The 25,278-nt window shown below is 43.7% G+C and overlaps 1 protein-coding gene, 2 long non-coding RNA genes and 1 pseudogene across 7 annotated transcripts; 3 read left to right on the forward strand and 1 right to left on the reverse strand.

Moving 5' to 3' along the window:
• Window positions 1-1,686: 1,686 nt before the first annotated feature.
• On the forward strand, window positions 1,687-10,097 carry LOC113446604 (uncharacterized). The gene is made up of 5 exons (XR_015739659.1): window positions 1,687-1,806; window positions 2,602-2,654; window positions 6,899-6,987; window positions 8,561-8,711; window positions 9,799-10,097. It is a non-coding gene; the product is annotated as an uncharacterized LOC113446604 (long non-coding RNA).
• Window positions 2,661-6,181, forward strand: LOC148124558 (NACHT, LRR and PYD domains-containing protein 1a-like; annotated as a pseudogene).
• SLAMF8 (SLAM family member 8) lies at window positions 9,242-23,414 on the reverse strand. Of its 5 annotated transcripts, XR_015739658.1 has the most exons (6): window positions 20,664-20,725; window positions 18,233-18,562; window positions 16,002-16,310; window positions 13,711-13,827; window positions 11,671-11,945; window positions 9,242-11,636 (listed from the first exon to the last, which is right to left on the reverse strand). XR_015739658.1 is itself a non-coding variant. In XM_087913695.1 (5 exons), the coding sequence occupies exons 1-5, from the start codon at window positions 23,228-23,230 to the stop codon at window positions 11,896-11,898; spliced, it is 849 nt and encodes a 282-aa protein (XP_087769821.1). In that variant the 5' UTR covers window positions 23,231-23,414; the 3' UTR covers window positions 9,242-11,895. The 5 variants fall into 5 exon arrangements, 4 of the variants coding, with proteins under 4 accessions (XP_087769821.1, XP_026572260.2, XP_087769823.1 ...); XM_087913695.1 differs by lacking the exon at window positions 20,664-20,725 and adding an exon at window positions 23,188-23,414 and having other exon boundaries at window positions 9,242-11,945; XM_026716475.2 differs by having other exon boundaries at window positions 9,242-11,945.
• Window positions 18,476-24,392, forward strand: LOC148124559 (uncharacterized). Its single transcript, XR_015739661.1, has 2 exons — window positions 18,476-18,599; window positions 24,078-24,392. It is a non-coding gene; the product is annotated as an uncharacterized LOC148124559 (long non-coding RNA).
• Window positions 24,393-25,278: the final 886 nt, after the last annotated feature.

Genomic DNA, 25,278 nt, shown 5'->3' on the forward strand with positions numbered 1-25,278 from the left:
GGAGGGATCCCCTGGCTTGGGATTTTCTCCCCCCAGGTGTTTGCTGCTATTTGTACCTGTCTTCCCCCATAGGGAAACAACTACTGAATGAGACGGGATTTTTTTCTGCATCAGCAGCCTCCCTGCCGAAGCGCTTTCAGTAGACTTAGTAGATTTTCCCCTATTTTTTTACAAAAAGCCTGCTGTTCTTTTTCTGCAGCACTTCTGAGATAACTTTAAAAAAAAAGAAAAGAAAAAGAAAGGCCTCCCCTCCAGGAAGCAAATCAAGTGAAATATTTGTTATTTGGCTGCTGTTTATTTTGGGGCTTTTTTTCTGAAGGGCTAACGTTTTAAGTTGGGTTAGTGGGCAAAATTACTCTTTGGGGTTAGATTTGGAGTCAGGACAGCAGGGGGTGAAACGTTGGTATCAATAAAAAGGCTCTGCTCACAAAAAAGCTATCTTCATCTCTCCGAGGATGGTTGCCCCGTTCTGTGTCCCTTCGTCGTAAACCGAGACAGATTCACACTCTGGGTGGGGTGAATTTGACCCGTCTTGGGGCAACCTGGGAAACTTAACAGCAAGTTTTAAGAGCGCATGAAAATTCAAGGTGCTTTATTTCAGAATTCAAAACAACCCGATGCAGAAAGCATAAACCTACATCTTAGCACATTTAACCAGCATCCACCATTCTGTGTTTTGGTTTTAAACCGGCAGGCTTAAATGGTTTGGCGTAAGATGGATGCACATTGGGATTCTGTGTGCCAAAATGAACAAAAAGCAGGCACGCCCACCCACCCACCTCATTTCCAGCTGCTGCTGAGTCAGTCTTTGAGAATCGCATGCTGGCTGGGGAATTTTAGGAGTGGAAATCCACAGCTCTTAAAAGTTGCCAATATCGAATACCCTTCGCCTACCGAGTCAAGCCTTCCCTACGCCACATTTCTTGGAAAGCAAGGACCGCCTGTTTTAGACAGACACGAATCTCCCATTTGTCTGAAAAAAATAGTCTTGGGTGGGTGGGGATTTCCCCCAATGAGGAAGTCCTTTTTAGTTCCAAACTAAAGCTGGCATTTTAAAAAAAATATCTTCAAAAAATGTTTTATTTTCCCATAAGGAGGAAATGCAATTGTTTAGTGAGGATAATGTCTCTGATTCTTCTCCAGTATCTTTTCAACTCCCATATGATACAGGGAGGTATAATTTTTAGTCGAATGTACACCTTGCATTCCATTTTCCAAACACACACACACACACACACCCCAGAACAAGCACTCTTGGGGTGTCTCAAAAGTTTTCATGATGGAAACGGGACACTTCGCCTGATCTACTAATTGGATCAGAGGGATGTGTCTCTTTTAAAAACATCACTTCGTCTTCTGCAATTTTTGGCTGCAAAGACTTTTTTTCTTGACACAAAGGTGTATTTGTGTTGTTTTCAATGTGTGCCTCCCAAAAAGGAACAACACAAACAAATCTTAAAGAAGAGATAGGACAACCATTTGCCTGAAATGAATAGGATTTCCTGCCTAAGTAGCGGGTTGGTCTAGAAGACCTCCGAGGTCCCTTCCAACTCTCTTATTCTAAATAGACAAATAGAAACGTAATGCAACCCTCAAGTTTGGAGATTGAAGAACCTTTCCATCGCCAGCAGAGGGCAGTATTGGGCTATAAAACAACACACCTATCCATAAAACAAACGAAAGCGAAAGGTTTAAAAAGGTACTTTGGTTTCTTGGCAATTACTGTGTTTTTTTGGCGCTACAAATCGCTTCTGGTTCTTTTTTTGGTGAGAAACTAACGGACCAGCTTTTGACAAGCCCATCGAGGTAAGATTTGCTCTGGATCGTTATTGCTGCCTACACCTGGCCCTAGGATGTCTTTGCAAAAACAGTTCGTGTCGTTTTCATTCCCTTTCTTTTATTTTCCAGAGAAGGGTTACCTACAAGGAAACTATGGCAGGTTTATGCATGGCTTTTGAGGGATAGGAACAGAGGGGTGGGTGGGGTGATCTCTCATTTGTCCTAAGTGAGGACCACCTGAATTTTTCCTATCTTGTCCTGTCTTCAGGATCTTTGGAGAATAGCTTGACTCCCTCTTCTTTGAGGCAGCCCCTGAGATATTGGAAGACTGCTATCATGTCCCCGCTAAGTCCTTCTTTTCATTAAACTAGACTTACCCAGTTCCTGCAGCCGTTCTTCGTATGTTTTAGCCTCCAGTCCCCTAATCATCCTTGTTGCTCTTCTCTGCACTTTTTCCAGAGTCTCAACATCCTTTTTACATCATGGCGACGAAAACTGGGTGCCCTATTGCACGAGTGGTCTTACCAAGGCATTATAAAGTGGGATTAACATTTCACATAATTTAAAAATTATTATTTGACTGGGATTGTTTCCAAAAGGAACGTGGCTTTTGTACCTATAGCCACACCTTGTTTTTTTATAATGGGCTGGTAATTTTTCATTCTTGCGGAAGCAACACTAAAGTCCAAAGGCCACCGTGACTTAGATAATGTTGAAAGGTGTCAAAATGCCTTTCCTTCGAGGATTCGATTTTCCCGCTGGGAGAGCTCCGGCGCAAGGATACGGACAACTGCTTGAAAGCTGGATCTTTTTATTTTTCAGGAAGGCGAGGGACAGCGAGAAGTCTGCGTTCCTGGGCTAGTTAGCTTCTTATGGTAAGTCCCTGGTTTTTTATACCTTTTTCTCCCTTTGTGAGTTGATTTCGTGTGAATGTTTGTATTTGTGCTTAATGTGTCAAATCCTGTTTGAGTTTGTCTTTATTCTTGCTGGAGGGCAAACTCCGCGGAGTGCGGAAGGTTTTTTTTTTTTAAACGTTCACATGAGATCACACTTAAACTTTCAACCCACACACGTGTTGGTTGGCAACCTAGATGTACGCGCAGCTGGAGAAGAAGATGGATGGAAAGAAAGCAGCGGACAAGATAGCTGGCGACGTGCTTAACAGGACCAAAGAGGTTGCTCTTGAATTTTGGAAGTGTCTCTATCGCCTAAGGAGCAACTGGTCCCACCCCAACCTCAACAGGATGGTTGAAGAACTATCTTGCCGAGGCAAGTCACGTTTTTTCCACTCTTGCTACCCTTAGTGGAGGAAACTGACCGGATGTTTCTCAGTGCGTTGGGCTTCACTGGATCCAAGAGAATATCAACCAGGAAAGGGCCCAAAACGAACCCCTTTGTAGCTGGGACGTCTGTCTCCCAAGCTTTTGTTGCATCTTGGATTGGATTTGATCTGAGTTCATTAATTAAACCAATCCGTGAAATCAACTGCTCATTAAAACAACTAATTAAATCGTTGAGTCAAAATTAATTCATTCTTAATTAAATTTAATTAATTTCATTACTCGACGAGAGCCAAACCGTGGTACCACCCCTGTAGTCACCTTAGCACAATTTGGCAACCGGTTCCAATTAATGACCAAGGTAAAAATGGCTCTAAAACCAGGTCTGCGGTGACTCCCTTAATGGCTGTATCACTTAGGGACCCAAATTCCAGTCCCAGTTGTATTTGTAGGTTGAGGACTACCTGTAATGGAATTCAGATTTCTAGAAAAGTAGTGGACGGTGAAATTTTGTGAAGTTTAATTTCTAACTTTTATTCCCCCCTAATTAAAGGACAAGATCTTTCAGAGGAGATTCTTCTAAATAAGGATGGAGACCTTCTTGATCAGGAATTAAAAGGTACCAGAGAGAGATTAAGAACAAGAGAAACACACTCACGTCCAAAATCCAGCTGAACACGGCAGACAGAGACTTTGACTCCCAGAATCCCCCAGTCAGCATGTTTTAAGAGGGGTGGACTTCCACTCCCAGAATCCCCCAGTCAGCAGGCTTTAAGAGGGGTGGGCTTCAATTCCCAGAATCCCCCAGTCAGCAGGCTTTAAGAGGGGTGGGCTTCAACTCCCAGAATCCCCCAATCTGCATGCTTTAAGAGGAGTGGAATTTAACTCGTAGAATCCCCCAATCTGCATGCTTTAAGAGGGGTGGACTTCCACTCCCAGAATCCCCCAGTCAGCAGGCTTTAAGAGGGGTGGGCTTCAACTCCCAGAATCCCCCAATCTGCATGCTTTAAGAGGAGTGGAATTTAACTCGTAGAATCCCCCAATCTGCATGCTTTAAGAGGGTGGACTTCACTCCCAGAATCCCCAATCTGCATGCTTTAAGAGGAGTGGAATTTAACTCGTAGAATCCCCCAATCTGCATGCTTTAAGAGGGGTGGACTTCCACTCCCAGAATCTCCCAGCCAGCAGGCTTTAAGAGGGGTGGACTTCCACTCCCAGAATCCCCAATCTGCATGCTTTAAGAGGAGTGGAATTTAACTCGTAGAATCCCCCAATCTGCATGCTTTAAGAGGGGTGGACTTCCACTCCCAGAATCTCCCAGCCAGCAGGCTTTAAGAGGGGTGGACTTCCACTCCCAGAATCCCCCAATCTGCATGCTTTGAGAGGGGTGGACTTCCACTCCCAGAATTCCTTGGCAAGCTACTGCCTGGGAATTCTGGGAGCGGAAGCCCACCCATCTTAAATTTGCCAAGGCTGAGAAACAGTGCGCTAAAATCTAAAATATTCTGCTGACTCTCAAGTCTGTTTAAATCCGGTATAAAAGGAACCTCAGACCCATCGATTCCCTCACCTTGATTCCTTGTCTCTCTCTTCCTCAGGCAAAGTGGGCAGAAGGTAAATTACCTAATTATCTGCAGCTTCCTGTGAGTTTCGGTATAATTTATCGAACGGTAAAATGTCCCCCCTCTCTTTGAAAGGCTGAACCCCTCAAACCCACTGTATTTCACCCCATGTTTAAAATGCCCCATTTCTGTCTTTCCTATGTTCGCTTGGGCTCTGATCAGATTCCCAGGAAAAACTCCAGGCGATTTTGTGGGACCAAACCAAAGCATTGAACGGACAAATTCATGGAGCTCAGGTTGAGCGACGGTGTGTCCCCACCCACAGCCACTACGTGGAAGCAAAGGTAGTTTCGGAAGCTTGTTTCCAGAGGAAGGAAATGCCCGAACACCAAGCTTTGATGGCTGTCGGAGAACTGAGACAATGTCACTTCCATCACAACCTCCAGGAGGGACAGGAATGGATCATCCATGACCGGCTTTTCCGATGGTGTCTTCAATCCCAACGTTCCCCCCAATCCATGATGGTGAGCGGAGCAGCTGGCGTGGGAAAGTCCACCTTGTCTGGGGTTGGGTCACCGGGAGACATTACCAAAAGTTCGCCTTGGTTTTCTTCTTCCAACTCCGAGACCTCAACGCTCTGGAGGAGACCAGCTTGGAAGTTCTCCTCCAAAGGAAGTACCCCGAATTATACAGCCAATTGGGTGCCATTCTTCAGCACCCCAAGAAATTCCTCTTCATTTTTTGATGGTCTGGACGAGAGCAGCGAGGTTTTGGATCTCAGCCACAACCGATCTCTGGATCTCTGCGTCCTCCTGGGAGATGTGAAGCCGGTCAACGTGATTGTGACCAGTTTGTTGAAGCAAATGCTTCTGAAGGGATCTTCGGTCCTTCTGACCAGTCCCCCGGCCGCCCTCGCCAAGTTGGGAGTTGAAAGCATTGGACCGGGTGGCCACCCTTGTGGGCTTCCTTGCCCGAGACAGAGAGCAATATTTCCACAACTTCTTTGGAGATGCGAAGGTGGCCAAGAGAGTCCTGTCTTACGTGAGGGACAGCCAAGTTCTCTTCTACGCTCTTTGCTACAACCCTTCGTATTGTTGGATCACCTGCACAGCTCTTCAAGCTTATTTCAGCCCCACGTCCCCACAGCTCTGTCCTCGCCCCCAAACCATCACTCAACTCTTGGTCAGTTACGTGAAGCACATGATGGACCACCATAGCAGAGACTTCTTCTTCGGTGAAGGAGTTCCTGGTTCAGGTGGAGACCTTCACCATCCTTTGATGAAGGAATTCCTGGTTCAGCTGGGCTCTTTGGCCGGACGTTGCTTGAGAACTCGCACGTTGATCTTGGAGGAACGTGACTTGAAGGCATCTCGAATCACACAAAGTGCTGACCCTTCTTTTCTCAGAGCCTTTTATGGAGGAAGATACTCCAAAAAGGAGGTCCTCTTTCCAGGTCACCTACTCCTTTCTTCACCTCGGCGTTCAGGAGTTCTTCGCTGCCTTCTTTCATTACTTGGATTTCAAAGAGGGCTGTTTTTCAGACATGATAGAAGTCGTTGAAGAGGACCAGAGTGGCCATTGCAACATTTTCCTTCGCTTCCTGGCTGGATTGTCTCACCTGAAGACCAGGACACCTTTGGAAGAACTTCTGGGAAGCTTCTCAGTGGCGGCTAGCGAAAGGGGGATTGATTGGCTACCTACCTACCTACCCATCCATCCATCCATCCATCCATCCATCCATCCATCTATCCATCCATCCATCCATCCATCCATCCATCCATCCATCCATCTATCTCACCGTCCATCTCTTCCATCTTGTCTGTCTGTCCATCCATCCATCCATCCATCCATCCATCCATCTATCTATCTATCTCCATCCTTCTTTTTGTAATTAATTCTTTTCCAGCCGTGTCTGTTGGGATGGTCCCAATAAAGTCAACCTGTCAATCACAAAGTCCCGCCCCTTTTAATCAGGCAGTCAGAGATGCCACTTTAACTTTTCTGGCCTGCCTCTGGATATCCCAATTGGGTTGATTAACCTTTTTAATGGAAAATCAAAATATACAATGATGTTTTAATTAAGTGACTCAGGCTATGCCTAGGAGGATCAAAGAAAAAAAAATGAATTAACTTCTAGGCTGTTCTTTGGAGAATTTGTCCTAGACATCCGGGGCATATCAAAAAGGAAGCTGAAATTTGGATATTGCACTTTCAAAAAGCTGGACGGGCACTTTTTCATTCCTTGTTTGGCTAATTTCTCTGCCTGTTTTCTCACAGCCTTCAAGATAATTGCTTGAAAGACTCAGCAGCGAACCATCTCATTTCTGCATTAAAACGTCCTCAATGTGTCGGCTTGAGAGCCTCAGGTAATTTAACGGTCTTCTCAGAAAATGCCATCATATTCTGGATCCTTTTGAGTTTGGGAGGGGGAAAAGGTCCTTTGGGTCACGTTAACTGCAAAATATTTTTTCCTTTGTGTGTTTGGAATGCATATTTAATAATAATAATAACGACAACAGCAATGAAATTGACTTTGGCGTGCTGTGTTTTATGTTTTCGTTTGTTTGGTTGAAGGTAAATGATGTTTGACCTAATATCATCACAAAATCTCCAGAACCGTAAAGCTTACAAACTTGAAATCTGGCACATATGTTCCTCTTGGCTTCTAGGGGCTCACTAAGAAAGGATTTTTCAAAAAGACCATCAGAGCGTTACTATTTCCTATATTATTATTATTAACACGCTCTGATGCTAAGGAGTTCTACTTCCCCTCCCCACCTGAAAAGAAATCTCTTCCAAATGCAAAACACAAGCAGAGGAGAGGAGGTTCAATTTTAGTTTCACAGCAGCAAGAAGCTTTAGTACAGAACAATTGAGCTAAGCCACGCCCAGGTTCCTTGCTCGCATAGCAAATACTGTTTCAGTTTCCAAACAGCCACCAACTCTCCAACACACTGACAGGACTCTAGCCAGATGAATACCAATGGATGCTGGTAGGCAGAGGCAGAATATTTTCCCCTTATTTTTCTCCCCAAAAAACTAAGCCCGGCCACATAGTTTCATAGCGAAGCATGGATATCCAATTAGTTATTAATAAGTAACTTGGATAGGCTGTCTGGGAATTAGGTTTAGCAATATTAAAAAATTCCTGATGGATATTTCACTCAGGATTGATCGAGGACACAGTGCAGGCTAGATGGTACAACGTTGGCCAGCGTTAGAATAAAAGCCACGCTGGTTGGATTGTGTTGTATTTTTCAAAAGGTATGTGGCAGCTCCCAGCTTCCTTCCACCTTCTTTAATTTTTTAAAAAAACTTAGTGTGCTGGATTTTTAGGCACCTTGTGGGCTAGAGACTTTTTTTTTTTTTACCATGATTCCTGGAATGCCCAAGCAATTCTACAGTGAATTGTTCATCTGTCATTCCACGAAGTGAGAAAGGAAAAGAAGGAAGGAAGAAAACGATAGAAAGAAGAGGAGGAAGGAAGGAAAGAAAGAAATATAGGTTTAGGAAAACTGGGAAGAAAGAAAGAAAAAAGGAAGGAAGAAAAAGAAAAAAAAAGGAAGAGAAAAGAATGGCAGCTCTGCGCATGCGCATACTGGGAACAGGCTCCAGCTGTTCTTCCGCCTCACTAATGTCCAACTCCGAAGGCAGCTGATAACTGTCGGATGGCCCCGGATCCCTTTCTGCCTCCGATGCAGAGTATTTGTCAACCTTCCCCAGACTCCAGGACTGGCCCAGGTTCCTCCCCAGCCTCCTCACTGTCCGAATTGGCCACCAGCTCTGCCGGCCACTGGCAAGCCACAAGATACGGTTCCAAGGACAGAAAGACCCTGGCTGGAGTCCCATGTTTTTCAAAGAAGGGTGGGCTTAAATAAAACTCTTTTTCATCAGGGGAAGAATTTATCGTGAACTTAAATTTGTTATTCTCTGCCACAGATTACGGGAAAATGCCTTAATCGGATGCCTCATGCAAGCCGCTGGGTTCTGCTCTCGCTGGAAACACCAGCTTGGTCAGCCTAGATTTGTGTGGAAATCCACTCACAGACCTTTGTGATCTCATCCCGCATTGTTCTCTTCAAGAGATCAGGTAAGATCCTAGGAAAAAGCCCACCCCAGGTATAAAGACATCTCAAGTTTCCAGCCCTCAAGATGGCCATGCCTGGCTGACGGGACTTGGATCTGTGTGTGCTGTTCAAGAGATCAGGTAGGACTACAGGGGGAAAAAAAATCCACAGGCATATAAAAACACCTCAAGTTACTAGTCCTCAAGATTCCCGTGCTTTGGGGGGTATGGCTGGCGGAACCTTGATCTGCAGGCCGCTGTGAAGAAATCTTGCAGGATCATGGGGAAAAACTCACACGCATATTATAGGTAGTCCCCAACTTATAACCATTGGTTTATTTGGTGTTAAAGGGCACTGAAAAAAGTGACTTATGACCGTTTTTTCACACTTACGACCATTGCGACTAGGCTAGGCTAGGCTAGGATAAAATAGAATAAAATTTAGAATAGAATTTAGAATAGGATGGAATTTAGCATAGGATATGGTAGATAGGATAATAGAAATAGAACAGAGAATAGAATAGTAGAATAGAATAGAGTAGAGTAGAACAGAATAATAAAATAGAATAGAACTTTATTGTCCCTTCAAATGTACGCTAATCAACATACATTAAAATGAAATTTCATTGCATTCAGCTCTCAAAAGATAAAACATTATACATATACTCCCCCACACACATATGACACAGAGAAACCTCACAATCTAGTTTGAATGTAGTTTACAAGACCTAATGTACAAAGCTGTTCCAGAATGTAGTAGTCCTGCTACATATACTTGGAAACGCCTCCTCAAGAGGAGAGCAACAGAAACAGACCCTGAAGTGAGTGTGTGGGGTCTCTAACGATGCTCTGAGCTCTAAGCACATAGCGCTTACAAGCAGTATTCCGAATAACGGGAAGCCAACTTCCTATAACCTTCTCCATTGTCCTGACCGCTCTTCCTATAATCTCCATTGTCCTCACCACTCTCTTTATGGACTTTCTATTTGAGGCACTGCTGCCACTAAACCAAACAGGGATGCAGTTTGTTCAAACACTCTCCAGATCATGCCTCTATAAAAAAATAATATATATATATTTTCAAAGTCAGATTTCTGCTTTTCCTCCCTAGGTCGAAATCCACAGATATCACCCCAGCGAAACAGAACCAACTGAAAATATTGGCCAGCAAGCAAAACAGCTTCAGACTTTACATTTAAGAGGTATTCCAGTCCGTTTCCAGCTTCATATTTCGGTGTATCATTTTTTTTTTTGAAAGAAATTCTGGATTTTAGTCTACCTTCCTTTGAAGAACATCTGCAGGACGTGGTTCAAAAATCCAAGATGCAGGGTGTAAAGTCTGTACAGGTGGTCCTCGAGTTAGGACCATAAAGGTGCCTGCTTATTAAAGTTCATAATGGTTGTAAAATGGCCCATATGAATGTCCCGGTTTTTTTTGCAATAGTCATATGTATTTGTCATGTTTGTGTTGTGGGTCTCCGGCAGCCTGTGCAGATGGCAGCGGAATTGGACAGTGGGGTAGAACAGGGACCAGTCTGGCAGTCTGGAGAGGACTCGGACGAGGGTCCTGCGTCCAATGCAGAGATGGGGCCAGGACCATCTGGGAGCCGTGTGCTGACTCTGGAGCCTCTGGAGTTTGGCAGCAGCGAGGCAGAGGAGCAAAGGGAGCCTGTTCCCAGTGTGTGTGTGCGCAGAGCTGCTGGAAGGCAAGAAGCTGAGACAAAAGGGGAAACTTGGGAGTAAGGCTGGGAGGTGATTGCTCCTCCCATATGGTATAAAGGACAGGCAAAGATGAAGAAACCTTTGCAGGAAGCAAAGTCGTTCGTTCGGTTCAGATTAATCCTTGAAGCTCTGTGTCGACTTTGTACTTCGGTTGGCTTCTTTTTCAGTTCATTTGGCACTTTAGTTGTTGGCAGCCATTCAAAGGAGAGAAAGGTGGGTGCTTATCTCGAGGGACTCTTTGGGACTCGTGACCGGCTGGGAATGAACATAATTCCCAGCGTTGAAATAAAACAAGAGTTGTTTTAATTAAGCGTGTGCGTAATTACGGTCTCGGAAGCCTTGCTGAGAACAGGTTGGGTGTCTCAGGGCCATAGGATCACCCTTTGCGATCTTTTCAACTGTTTTCCGACAAGCAAACCACCCTGGAGGAAACCAGATTCATTTAACAACTGTAGTTATTCACTTAACAATTGTAGTAGTTCACTTAACAACCGTGGCAAGAAAAGAGGTAAAATTGTGCATGACTTGCTTTGCTTTAGTGATGAAAATTCTGGTCCCAGTTCTGGTCATAAATGGAGAACTAGTTTGGGATCCAATCATTAGCAGGTCTTAAATGAAAAGATACTTTCTTAAAAAAAAAAAGTTTGCAAATTCCTTATTTAAAGCCAGTAGATGGTGCTATTTTGCAACCAGAAAATGAAGCTTTTTTAAAAACAACAACTGGGTTTATTTGACCTTTGGAAATTAAAAGTGAATATTGCAAAACTCAAAAATGAAAGTGAGCGCATGAAACTATCTATTTCCTTTTGTAAAAGTCCCAAGGTTGGGGATCTTAAAGGAATTTCCCCAGCCAGCTTCCCAGGAAAAGAGAGAGAGAGAGAGAGAGAGAGAGAGAGAGAGAGAGGTTTATTCCTTTTAAAAATAGTAATTTATTTGCCTTGCAGCTGATTAAAACAAAACAGGAACTGCTAAAGGTTTTGGCTCAGCAATTAAAAGATTGTGTGTTCAGATTTGAAGGGCAGTCTCCAGCTCCCAAAATTCTCAGCAGCGGCTGTGCTGGTTGGGAAAACCTGGGAATTGTAGTTCACAACTACACAACTGGTCTGTGACTAATCAAGCTTTGATTGATTGTAATTTGCAGATCTGAAGGACAATCTTTGGTTCCTTAGAATCCTCAGAAGGGGTTGTCTTGGCTGGGGAACTCTGGGAGTTGTAGTACCCAGATGCCTGAGGAACTCTGGGAGTTGTAGTACCCAGATGCCTGAGGAACTCTGGGAGTTGTAGTATCCAGACCCGGAGGACAATCTTCAAGTTCCTAGAATTCTCAGTGGTAGCTGTGCTGTCTGGGGAACTCTGGGAGTTGTAGTATCGAGACCCAAAGGACAATCTTCAGTTCTCTGAGAGGTAGAAGGGAATTTTCCCCCAGCAAAACTCCTTCCACCTTCTCAGCCTGAATAACCCGAGGAAGATCCATGTTTCCCGTCTGCTAAAGCTGGATTGATTCATTTCCGGGAACTCTGTAGAACATTTTCTTCCCTATAAAAAGATATTAACATTTGGTGCATAAGATATTTTTACATGAATGCTTATACCGCTTTATATGGCATCACTGAGGCCCCATATGGAATCCAGTTTTGGTCACCACAATTAAAAAAATAAAAAGATGTTGCGACTCTAGAAAGGATGCTGAGAAGAGCAACAAAGATGATTAGGGGGACTGGAGAATAAACCATACTGTCAGGATTCCAGCAATCGCCCTCATTCAATCATGATTCTCGAGCCAAACTTCAAAAACCTTCAAAGGATTCATGAGAGGCGACATACTGGCCCTGCCCTGTATGAAGCCAACTCTGGCCTACATCATTCACAGGACCCTGTGACCCTCTTTCCCCTCCCCCCCGGGGGTCTCATAAACCAGATTGTCGGGCTCCGAGTTTGCTACGCAAGTCATCTGGCGGTGGAGAATATCACCTTAGCTCTGCTGACGCTGGATCTGTATTGCTGCTTGTGTGCTAGCTGATGGTGTTGAAGGTTGCTTTAGAATGACCCGGCAGAGCTGTGAGCTGCAGGATGGATTCTGAAGCAACTGCAGGCTAAAGGACGGATTCTGAAGCAACTGCGGGGCTGGAAATGGCTTTTTCGTGTATTGATGAATGGTGCGTATTGTTAGAGGGGGCTATTGTGCCATATAAGTGGTAATTAAGCATTGAGTTAAGACATGGTGAAGGTGGAGAACAGTTAGTGAGGATTGGAATAGCATAGGGATGTAGACATAGGGTTAAGAGCATTTAGGGATAATAGGTTAGGCGTGGCCAGGCCTAGAACTGCATATAGGCCTGGGTGTGGTGCGGATGTGTCTCATGATAATGACAATAAAAGGAAAGAGAGCAGACTCAAACCCAACACTAACCTTGGCTGGCTTTTAGCCATTCTTGGCTGCTTAGAGTATTTGTTGTTCGCTGATATATTGAATAAACCGTCATTGTCCTAAAGAGGAGCTGGAGTTTGGATTCATTGAAAAACAAATTTTCAATACTCAAGGACCGGCTGAGACAAATTCTCCAACTGAGCACCTTCACAGGCTGGGTGTCATCATTCATGTTTTCCAATTAAATATATTCGCAGGCAGAAGCTCTGGTAGTTTAGTTAACAACCTTTTAAAGCTAAAATTTGGAATGTACTTTTGCTTCCGAACGGCTTCACTGATCTTCCACATTTCCTCCCTCCACCCCTATTTTTTTAATGGCAACTCCCAAAACAGGCCTAGGAATGTTTTATGAGTCGACACATACGAACGGTTGCAGGAACTGGATACGGCTAGTCCAGCGGTCAGCAACCTTAGACACTCAAAGAGCCACAAAGGTCTTAACCTGGAAGCCCCACCCATCCACCCATTCAATTCTGGAGCTAACCAGAAGTCCAGTTCCCCCACCCTAGATTCTCCTCGCAGCATGGCATCCTTTTTCCTCCACCTGTCCTAACCAAAAGCCCTCTCAATTGTGGTGCCGACCGGCGACAGGGAGCCGCAGCGGAGGGATGAAAGAGCCAAATGCAGCTCTAGAGCCAAGGGTTGCCGACGCCTGGTGTAGTTTAATGAAGGGAAGGATTAGGGGCGATACGATAGCAGTTTTCCAATATTTGTGGGGCTGTGACAGAGATTAGGAAGTCAACCTATTCCCCAAAGCACCTGAGGGCAGGACAAGAAGCAACAGATGGAAGCTTATCAAAGAGAGATCCAACCTAGAATTAAGGAGAAATCCCCTGACAGGAAGAACTGTTCATCAGTGGAACGGCTACTTACCGGAGTGCTGTTTGTAGCACACGCACGAAAGGACAGCCAGCAAGAAGAAGAAGGAGGCCACTGGGATGATGATTAAGAGAAGCTCCCTGAGACTGTGTGCGGTCTTCTTCTCACCTTCTGGAGAACACAGAATAACAAGAGTTGGAAGGGACCTTGGAGGTCTTCTAGTCCAGCCCCCTGCTCAAGCAGGAGACCCTATCCCGTTTCAGACAAATGGTTGTCTAATCTCTTCTTAAAAACCTCCAGTGATGGAGAACCCACAACTTCTGGTGGCAAGCTGTTCCACTGGTTAATTGCCCTCACTGTTAGAACGTATCTCCTTAATTCTAGGTTGTTTCTCTCCCTGATTAGTTTCCATCCGTTGCTTCTTGTCCTGCCTTCTGGTGCTTTGGAGAATAGCTTGACCCCTTCTTCTTTGGGGCAGCCCATCAAATATTAGAAGACTGCTATCCTGTCTCCCCTGGGGCTTCTTTTTATTATTATTTATTATTAATTCCAGCAACCGTTTTTTGTATGTTTTAGCCTCCAATCCTCCTCTAATCCTCTTTCTTGCTCTTCTCTGCACTCGTTCCGGAGTCTCAACATCATTTTCATTATTGTGGTGACCAAAATGGGATGTAGTATTCCAAGTGTGGATTTTTACTATACTTATTATAAATAACAACAAGGCATATTCTTACTAACCAGAATATGAACTATTATTATAAACTCTAATCAAAGACAATCCTGTTTTTTGTTTTTGTTTTCATTGCTGTAAGAATTACAATCTCCGTCAACTTGTCTTAAATGTTGAGCACTGCAGAAGAGCAAAGCTGGGTTGGGTGACGCATCCTTCTTAATGAACAGATGCCTTGCTTGGAAAAACCGCCACTCGCCCCCTATGCTGAAGGGTAAGGAGAAGAGGCCCCTTGCGCATGCTCAGAGCAACTTCCAAATGCGTTCTTCCCCCATCTCCACCTCGGAAAGCAAAATGCCACACAGGAGATTTTAAAGGAAACAAATTCAACGATAATCAAATGAAAAAAGCAGGGAAGGAAAAAACAATCCAGAGATTCCAAGAACAATTTGGCTGTCCGTGTAGATCTTCTTGGGCACGGAGAGTCAGAGGCAGTCCTTGACTTAACAACAGCTCATTTAGTGACCTTTCGAAGTTACAACAGCGCTGGAAAAAGTGACTTTTGACCGTTTCCCCCCACTTACAACCGTGGCCGCATCCCCAGGATCAAAACTGGAGTGTTCAGCAAACAGACTCACATTTATGATGGTTGCAGTTTCTAGCGGTCATGACATGTGATCCCCTTTTGTGACCGTCGGACCAGCGAAGCCAGATGCCACTGAATGACAGCGTCACGAACGTGACCACTGCATCGACCCGCTGAGCAAGGCCGTAAAAGGGGGCAAAACTCACTGAATTATCTCCCTTAGAAAAAAAAAAGAGAGTTTGAGGTCCGTCGCGGTTGTTAAATTGAGGACTACCTCATAATCCCAGTATCTTGCAAAAGGGGCCGGTTGGGGAATGGGATTCAGGTTAATCGCTTGTCTGAAATGGTATAGGTCAGTGGTGGCTTGCCTTTTGGGACTCCTGTGCCAAAAGTTGTGCTTGCGCATTCGCGTGCCAGCACCCAGAAGGCAATGTCCATACCCCCCCCCGTGCCTAGTGCGCATGTGCGCACAATCCCCCCCACGCCACCCCCTTTCCTGCACTGCGCCTCACAGCTGATTTTTCAGCTGGTTTGAGGCCTTTTGTGGCCTCCCAGAGGCTTGAAAAAAATCCTCTGCAGGCTTTTGCATGCCGAATAATAGGCCCATTTAGTCACTTCCAGTATTACAGGAAGTGATGAAACGGGCCGATTGTCCGACCTACAAAGCCTGCAGAGGCTTTTTTCAAGCCTCTGGGAAGCCACGAAAGGCCTCAAACCAGCCGAAAAATCAGTTGTGAGGTGCGCGCATGTGCGGTGAGGTAAGTTTGCCTGCGGCTCGCGTGCCGGCACAAATGACTCTGCGTTGCCATCACGGGTATAGGTGGTTCTGCTTGAGCAGGGGGCTGGACTAGAAGGCCTCCAAGGACCCTTCCAACACTGTTATTCTATGTTCTAATTTCCTGATGATTAGAGCAATTAACCGGTGGAACAGCTTGCCTTCAGATGTTGCGGGTGCTCCATCAGTGGAGGTTTTTAAGAAAAGCCTAGACAGCCACTTAACGGAGCAAGGGGCTGGACTAGAAGACCTTGAAGGTCCCTTCCAGCTCTATTCTGACCGATTGAATTCTAACCTTCAAATTGGTCACATACCTGAAGGTTGTTGGCAGGAGTCACGGAGCTCGACGGTCGCTGATTTGTGGACGACGGCGTTAGAGGCCGTACAGGTGTAGGTCACCTGGAGAGCTTCCTTGGGGTCCAGTTTGGTCCGTAGCACCTGGCCCGCCTCCATCAGCCAATGCTTCGGCCTAGGGCCGGTCTTACCCCCCAGCCCTGCCCACTCGTAAGTGACGTTAGTCCTGCTGGCTGCGTGGCAAGTCAAGAAAACGAGACAAGTTTCGAAGGAGCCATTGAGGTCCTTTGCTTCGGTGAACACCTGAATAACTGGGTTTGAAATCGTATCTGGAAGAAGAGAGAGGCAAAAAATCATGGGAGTGGGCAATGTGGGGAAGGGGTAATAATATTTTATTCCCTTCACTGGCTCTCATGTCTCAGGTAGGCTTGTCCTAACAACAGAACAGAACAGAACAGAACAGAACAGAATAGAATAGAATAGAATAGAACACAACACAACACAACACAACACAACACAACACAAATACAATGCAAATACAATGCAATATACAACTCAAATACAATGCACTATACAATACAATACAGATAACGTATAATAGATAACAGATAATCAGAGTTGGAAGGGACCTTGTAGGTCATTTAGTCCAACCCCCTGCCCAAGCAGGAGACCCTACACCATTTCTGGAATCTTCCCCAAGTTCTCTTTGAATTTATTAAAATCAGCTCTTTTAAAATCTAAGACCGGTGTCATTATGTTCTGTTGCTTGTGTTTGTGTTATGTTTGAATTCTAGTATGACGTGGTCGCTCTCGCCCACGGTTCCTGCAGTTTCAACTCCCTCTATCACTTCTTCTCTGTTTGTAAGAATTAAGTCCAGTTTGGCTGTCCCTCTGGTTCCATTCTCTACTTTTTGGACAACAAACTTGTCTGCTAGGTTGGTTAGGAAACCTATTTGATTTCTCACTTGGTGCAGAATTAATTTTCCAATTGATATCAGGATAATTGAAGTCCCCCATTACTATTGTAGGGTGTTTCCTGCATATGTTTGTTAGTTGGTTGACAAAAAGGTCATCTATTTTTTTCTCTTTGGTTGAGTGGCCTATGGCCATTAAATTCTTTTTTTCTTTTATGTTGACCCATATGCATTCTAGGACATTTTCTTCTTTGGTTTCATGCATACAACAGAACACAACACAACACACTAAAATAATAAAATATAATCAAATCAAATCAAAATATAAAATAAATTACAGTATAAATACAATAATAAAATAAAGTAAAATAACAAAAGAGGTAAAATAAAGCAAAAGCTATATGAAATAATATAAAACGATAACTTAAAATTGAAGTAATGCAAAATAAAATAGGTACAATAAAGTAAAACAATGTAAAAGAAAATAAAAAGCATTGTAATATGAAAAAAGGCAAGGTAAAATAAAGTAAAAAAGTAAAATAAAGCGATGTAGAATAAAGTAAAGCAACGTAAAATAAGAAGCAAAGTAAAAAGCCAAACGAAGTGAAGTGCTAGAGGCAAAAATTCCTGACTCTTGCAACATGAAGAAAACAACCCTTGAAGAATGACGCATAATTGACTCTGTGCTAATGTCTTCTTGATGCCAGGGAAAAATGCTGCTGTCTTCCAGATATTTTAATCATTTTTTAAACAATAAATTTTAAATGTTTAAATCCAGTTTGATGCAAGGTAGCCTGTGACTGCTTTTTGAAAGGTCCTTGGTTCTACTCACCAAACTTATCCAGAAACTAATCTAGCTGCTATCTCACATTAAGACCTGCCCTCTGCAAAAGCTAACCAAGATGATATATCAACCAAGTTTTGCATATGACATGAATGCAACTTTTACGTTCTCTCCTTAGTTAACAGAACTATGATCTTCAAAGAACTTCGAATCCCATTGCTTCTCAACTTTAGCCACCTGAAGTTGGGTGGATTTCATCTCCCAGAATTCCCCAGCACGGGGAATTCTGGGAGATGAAATCCACCCAACTTCAGGTGGCTAAAGTTGAGAAACACTGTTCTCATCAGGGCGGAGTACTGTACTCCTTATTTGAATTAAGAATGGGATAAAAACATTTGCAAAATATTCACTGCGATGGGATAATCCAGTTTGGAGATGCTGGATAGGAAGGGAATGAAGAAATAAAAAAACAGGTCCTTATTTCAACCAAAATTAAAAAAAATAAAAACAAATTAATAAACAGACATGGCTTTTCTTTTTGGATAGCACGTACCGTAAACCTTCAGCTCAAAATTTTGTTTTTGCATATGTCCTGTGGTGTCCACCAGGAGAATGGAGAACTTCCCAGCATCTTCTAAATCCACTGGATTGATCTCTAAGGTGAAGTTGTCGTGGAGTCGAGTCCTTCCATAGAAACGGGACCGGTACTGGATCTCTGGGCTTCCCTTGAGCGAAGTGGCTACCAACTCTTCGGAAGGCTGCAAAGAACTCCAGAAGAACTCCCGGATGTGAAAATTGGGAGGGGGGGCTACTTTGAATAAAGCCGAGCTCCCTGCAACTCCTAACACCTGCGTTGGTGTGTAGGCCCTCGACATGCATAGACCTACAAGAAAAAAAAATACATATATCTACACATCAAGGTATATTCTACATTACGAAGACCTCATCTTGAGTCCAGTCTCCAACTCCAGCTTAAATATATCCAGTGAAGAAAGGTAGAATTATAGGTCTGGAAGGGACTTCAGTGGTGTTCTAGTCCAACCAAAACAAAACATATGATGAACGGTTGCAGGAACTGGGCTTGGCTAGTCTAATGAAGAGAAGGACCAGGGGAGACAGGAGAGCATCTTCCAATATTTGAGGGGCTGCCCCAGAGAGGAGGAGAAAGGGGGTCAAGCTATTCTCCAAGGCACCTGAAGGCCAGAGAAGGAAGAATGGATGGAAACTGATCCAGGAGAGATTCAACTTGGAAATAAGGAGGAATTTTCTGACAGTGTGAACCCATGGAATAGAAGTTGCCTTCAGAAGTTCATCACTGGAAGCTTTCAAGAAGAGACTGAACTGCCACTTGTCAGAAATGGAATATTTATTACTGATAAATGAATGAGTTAGACAGAGTAAGAAAATGAATGTGAAATATATTATTGAAAAGTAATAAACATAATGTTAAGGCTAATATAATAAGTGGTATATGTGATATAAAATAGTGATTAGAAGGATTATATATATATATATACACACACACACACACACACACACACACACACACACACACACACACGTAAGTACCCACGAAAACTTAAGAATATATATATATATATATGTAAAATATGTATGATAATGGTATTATGTGCACAGAAAAGAAAAGTGTACCCAACTAACACACTGATGAACAGAAAGGTTTTATTTGTTTGTTTTTGTTGTTGTTATAAAAATTTTAAAAAAATATTTCAAAAAAAGAGACTGGACTGCCATCTGTCAGAAATAGTATACAGTCTCCTGCTTGGGCAGGGGGTTGGGCTAAATGACCTCCGAGGTTCCTTCCAACTCTGTTAGCATTTTTTGGAAAGCTGTTAACTCCTTGTCTTAGACCAAGACATGAGGGCAGGACAAGAAATAACAGGTGAAAGATCATGAAAGAAAGAAGCAACTTAGAACTAAGAAGAAACTTCCTAACATTGAAGACAATTAACCAGTGGAACTGCTTGCCTCCAGAAGTTGTTGGGTGCTCCATCGTTGGAGATTTTAAAGAAGAGGCTGGACAACCATTTGACTGGGATGATATTCTCAAGCAGGGGGCTGGACTAGAAGACCTCCAAGGTCCCTTCCAACTCTGTTATTCTATGTTCTCCAGAAGGTAAGAAGACCACAGACCGTTTCAAGAAGCTCCCATTGATCGTCATCATCCTAGCGACCTCCTTATTCTATATTCAACCAAGGTGCAGTTCACGGGAGTCACTCCCCATCCTCCTAAATCCTTAACAAATTAACAGAGTTGGAAGGGACCTTGGAGGTCATCTAGTCCAACCCCGCACCCAAGCGGGAGACCCTACACCATTTCTGACAGATAGGAGTCCAGTCTCTTCTTTTTTTTTTTTTTTTAAATATAGTTTATTAATTTTTACAATTAAAACCAGTCACAATACATACACAAATAAGCAAAAGAAAGAAAGAAAGAAAAGAAAGAAAAGAGAAGAGGAAGAGAGGGAAAGAATTTTAAGAAAAGAAAGAAAGAGGTTACAGGATTAAAAGTATTCTTATTTAACAGTTTGCAAGATCTTCTTTTGTTTTCATCACCTTAACTTGTGTCATATAACCACACCTGTTTTTAACTTATATCGCTACCTCGTTGTTATGTATTGGTACTTTCCTTTTATGCCTTATAATATATTATTTATCTTTGGTCAATCCAATTATACCAACAATTCCAGCTGTCATAGTATAGTGAAGTGTCTTTGTTTTTTAGCGCCAAAGTCAATTTATCCATTTCTGCGCATCTTGAGATTTTTTCAATAATCATTTCTTCTGATGGAATTTGGTGTTGTTTCCAATGTTGAGCGAAGGCTAATCTGGCCGCTGTTAAAATGTGTATTGTTATGTATTTAGTTTTTTTGGAAATTTGCTTATCAAAAATCCCTAGTAGGAAGGACTCTGGTTTGTATTCGATTGTTTTTTTTTTTGTGAATTTAAGAGATTTTTCTTACCTGAAGTGGCAATTATCCATGCAGTTAGGAGGACCCAACCCATTTCAGCTCCGTCCCGAAAGGCAGCACATATGATGAACTTGCAGGATGGGCTTGGCTAGTCTAATGAAGAGAAGGACCAAGGAGACAGGAGACAGTCTTCCAATATTTGAGGGGCTGCCACAGAGAGGAGGAAGGGGGTCAAGCTATTTTCTAAAGCACCCAAAGGCCAGACAAGGAATAACGGATGGAAACTGAACAAGGAGAGATTCAACCTAGAAATAAGGAGGAATTTTCTGACAGTGAGAACCCATGGAATAGAAGCTGCCTTCAGAAGTTGTGGGAGCTTCATCACTGGAAGCTTTCAAGAAGAGACTGAACTGCCACTTGTCAGAAATGGAATATTTATTACTGATAAACGAATGAGTTAGACAGAGTAAGAAAATTAATATGAAATATATTATTGAAAATTAATAAATATAATGTTAAGGCTAATATAATAAGTGATATATGTGATATAAAATACTGATTAGGAATATATATATATATATATATATATATATATATATATATATATATGTATGTATGTATGTATGTATGTATATGTATATGTATATGTATATGTATATGTATATGTATATGTATATGTATATGTATGTAAAATATGTATGATAATGGTATTATGTGCACAGAAAAGAAATGTGTACCCAACTAACACACTGATGAACAGAAAGAAGGTTTTATTTGTTTGTTTTTGTTGTTGTTTTAAAATTAAAAAAAAAATTCAAAAAAAGAGACTGGACTGCCATCTGTCAGAAATAGTGTACAGTCTCCTGCTTGGGCAGGGGGTTGGGCTAGATGACCTCCGAGGTTCCTTCCAACTCTGTTAGCATTTTTTGGAAAGCTGTTAACTCCTTGTCTTAGACCAAGACATGAGGGCAGGACAAGAAATAACAGGTGAAAGATCATGAAAGAAAGAAGCAACTTAGAACTAGGAAGAAACTTCCTAACATTGAAGACAATTAACCAGTGGAACTGCTTGCCTCCAGAAGTTGTTGGGTGCTCCATCGTTGGAGATTTTAAAGAAGAGGCTGGACAACCATTTGACTGGGATGATATAAGGTCTCCTTCTCAAGCAGGGGGCTGGACTAGAAGACCTCCAAGGTCCCTTCCAACTCTGTTATTCTATGTTCTCCAGAAGGTAAAAAGAAGACCACAGACCGTTCCAAGAAGCTCCCATTGATCGTCATCATCCTAGCGACCTCCTTATTCTATATTCAACCAAGGTGCAGTTCACGGGAGTCACTCCCCATCCTCCTAAATCCTTAACAAATTAACAGAGTTGGAAGGGACCTTATAGGTCATCTAGTCCAACCCCGTGCCCAAGCGGGAGACCCTACACCATTTCTGACAGATGGCAGTCCAGTCTCTTCTTGAAAGCCTCCAGGGATGAAGCTCCCACAACTTCCGAAGGCAACTTCTGTTCCATTGAATATAGAATAAACGAGTTGGAAGGGACCTTGTAGGTCATCTAGTCCAACCCCCTGCCCAAACAGGAGACCCTACACCATTTCTGACAGATGGCAGTCCAGTCTCTTCTTGAAAGCCTCCAGGGATGAAGCTCCCACAACTTCCGAAGGCAACTTCTGTTCCATTGAATATAGAATAATAGAATTGGAAGGGACCTTGTAGGTCATCTAGTCCAACCCCTGCCCAAACAGGAGACCCTACACCATTTCTGACAGATGGCAGTCCAATGTCTTCTTGAAAGCTTCCAGTGATGAAGCTCCCACAACTTCCGAAGGCAACTTCTGTTCCATTGAATATAGAATAAACGAGTTGGAAGGGACCTTGTAGGTCATCTAGTCCAACCCCCTGCCCAAACAGGAGACCCTACACCATTTCTGACAGATGGCAGTCCAGTCTCTTCTTGAAAGCCTCCAGGGATGAAACTCCCACAACTTCCGAAGGCAACTTTTGTTCCATTGAATATAGAATAATAGCGTTGGAAGGGACCTTGTAGGTCATCTAGTCCAACCCCGTGCCCAAGCGGGAGACCCTACACCATTTCTGATAGATAGGAGTCCAGTCTCTTCTTGAAAGCCTCCAGGGATGAAGCTCCCACAACTTCCGAAGACAACTTCTGTTCCATTGAATATAGAATAATAGAGTTGGAAGGGACCTTGTAGGTCATCTAGTCCAACCCCCTGCCCAAACAGGAGACCCTACACCATTTCTGACAGATGGCAGTCCAGTCTCTTCTTGAAAGCCTCCAGGGATGAAGCTCCCACAACTTCCGAAGGCAACTTCTGTTCCATTGAATATAGAATAAACGAGTTGGAAGGGACCTTGTAGGTCATCTAGTCCAACCCCGCACCCAAGCGGGAGACCCTACACCATTTCTGACAGATAGGAGTCCAGTCTCTTCTTGAAAGCCTCCAGGGATGAAGCTCCCACAACTTCCGAAGACAAACTACCCACAAGCTACCCTTCTGTTTTCTTCCTCTCTGGTTTTTTTTTGGTGAATTTAAGAGATTTTTCTTACCTGAAGTGGCAATTATCCATGCAGTTAGGAGGACCCAACCCATTTCAGCTCCGTCCCGAAAGGCAGCAGGAAGAAAAAAGACCACGGCAAAGAGAAAGTAGATCTCACATGATGGAGCTTGTTTTTTTATATTTTCCACAGGAAATCCCCTTTTTTATCACTTAAGGAAGAATTAGGGACACCCACGATATGTTTTTGGCGCCCGCTGCAGAAAGCAGAACCAAAAGAAAATAAAAAGTCCCAGGAACCTGGAGGCTGATTTTCAAGAAAACTTTGCAAATTCTGATAATTGTTTTTTTTAATTCCTGGCCTGGTAATTCTCGGGGAAAACAAAATCAAGTGATTTCAAGAAATCCCCCTTTTTTCTGCCCTGGAATAATTGAGATTTAACCTTGTGGCCTTGTGCCTGGTAGGACAGTGAATTCTACCAAGAAATAAAACCCCAGGAAAAAAAACAGAAAAGAAAAATGAAGACAACGGGACCAAATAACAGTAAACAAAGAGGGAACAATATTATTAAAATGTAGTTTAAAAAAAAAACAAATAAAGGCAGTCCTTGACTTACGACCACAAATTGAGCCCAATGTTTCTGTTGCTAAGCGATAGACAGTTGTTAAGTGAGTTTGGCTCCCTTTTACGACCGTTCTTCAGTGAATCACCGCAGTGGTTAAGTCTTGCTTAGCGACATAAATTTTGCGCTCAACGGTGGTCGTAAGTCGAGAACTATCTGTATGCGGTTTTGTTGCTAAATCTGGTCGGCTCTGCCTTGTTCAGGTTCAGAGCGATGGTTTTCGGAGTCCCCCCCAAATTTGGAATTTTAATGAGTCTGAAATTTGGTTAGGTCGGATTGTCACTCGGAAGATTTTTACGCAAAGCTTCCTTCCTTCCAGGTTTTGGCCACGCTTAATGGCCAACTCGAAACCGAATTCGAGCGCTCAGCCGGGCTCGGAGCATGAATCGAGCCAGGACAAGAAAATCTGGCAGCGCCACCAACTTTTTGTCAACACTTGCCAAGTCACTTCCTTTTGGCAGGACGCACAGCTGTGTAATAATACTTTGTCGCATGTGAATCCGTTGCATACGGCCCAGCCAGGAAGGTGGAAAAATAAACAAAGGCAAGAACGGGACCCAATAGAAACGGTTTGGTTTGTGGAACTCCCTTGGCCTGGTGCAGTCTACCTGAGCTGCAAAGAACAACAACAAAAGGGTTCGTATGAGGAAAAGTAATGCTGGATCTTGGAGGGGGGAGAAGGGGGGGTTAACCTCCCCTTTCCCACAGCCCCTGCTCCTCACTCTATGAATCTCTTCATCCGTCTCTTTCACTCAGGTGTACTGTACACGCATTCACACGTGTGAAAGACAAGCAGGCATCGAATAAAATAAACATGCTGGCTGGGGGATGAAGCCCACCCATCTTCAAGCATGCGAGTTAGGGAATTCTGGGAATTCCACCCATCTTAAAGCAAGCTGGCTGGGGGATTCTGGGAGTTGAAGCCCACCCCTCTTAAATCATGCTGGCTAGAGGATTCTGGGAGTGGAAGCCCACCCCTCTTAAAGCAGGCTGGCTGGGGGATTCTGGGAGTTGAAGCCCACCTATCTTAAAGGATACGGGCTGGGGGATTCTGGGAGTTGAAGCCCACCCCTCTTAAAGCAGGCTGGCTGGGGGATTCTGGGAGTCGAAGCCCACCCCTCTTAAATCATGCTAGCTAGAGGATTCTGGGAGTGGAAGCCCACCCTCTTAAAGCAGGCTGGCTGGGGATTCTGGGAGTCGAAGCCCACCCTCTTAAATCATGCTAGCTAGAGGATCCTGGGAGTGAAGCCCACTCCTCTTAAAGCAGGCTGGCTGGGGATTCTGGGAGTCAAAGCCCACTCCTCTTAAAGCAGGCTGGCTGGGGGATTCTGGGATTGGAAGCCCACTCCCCCTTAAAGCAGGCTGGCTGGGGGATTCTGGGAATCAAAGCCCACCCATCTTAAAGGATACGGGCTGGGTGATTCTGGGAGTTGAAGTTCACCTGTCTTAAAGCTTTCTGACTGGGGATTCTGGGAGTCAAAGCCCACTCCTCTTAAATCATGCTGGCTAGAGGATTCTGG

Source organism: Pseudonaja textilis, chromosome 16 (assembly GCF_049901715.1).
Source record: "Pseudonaja textilis isolate UNSWEBS1 chromosome 16, rPseTex1.2, whole genome shotgun sequence".
Classification (NCBI taxonomy): Eukaryota; Metazoa; Chordata; class Lepidosauria; order Squamata; family Elapidae; genus Pseudonaja; species Pseudonaja textilis.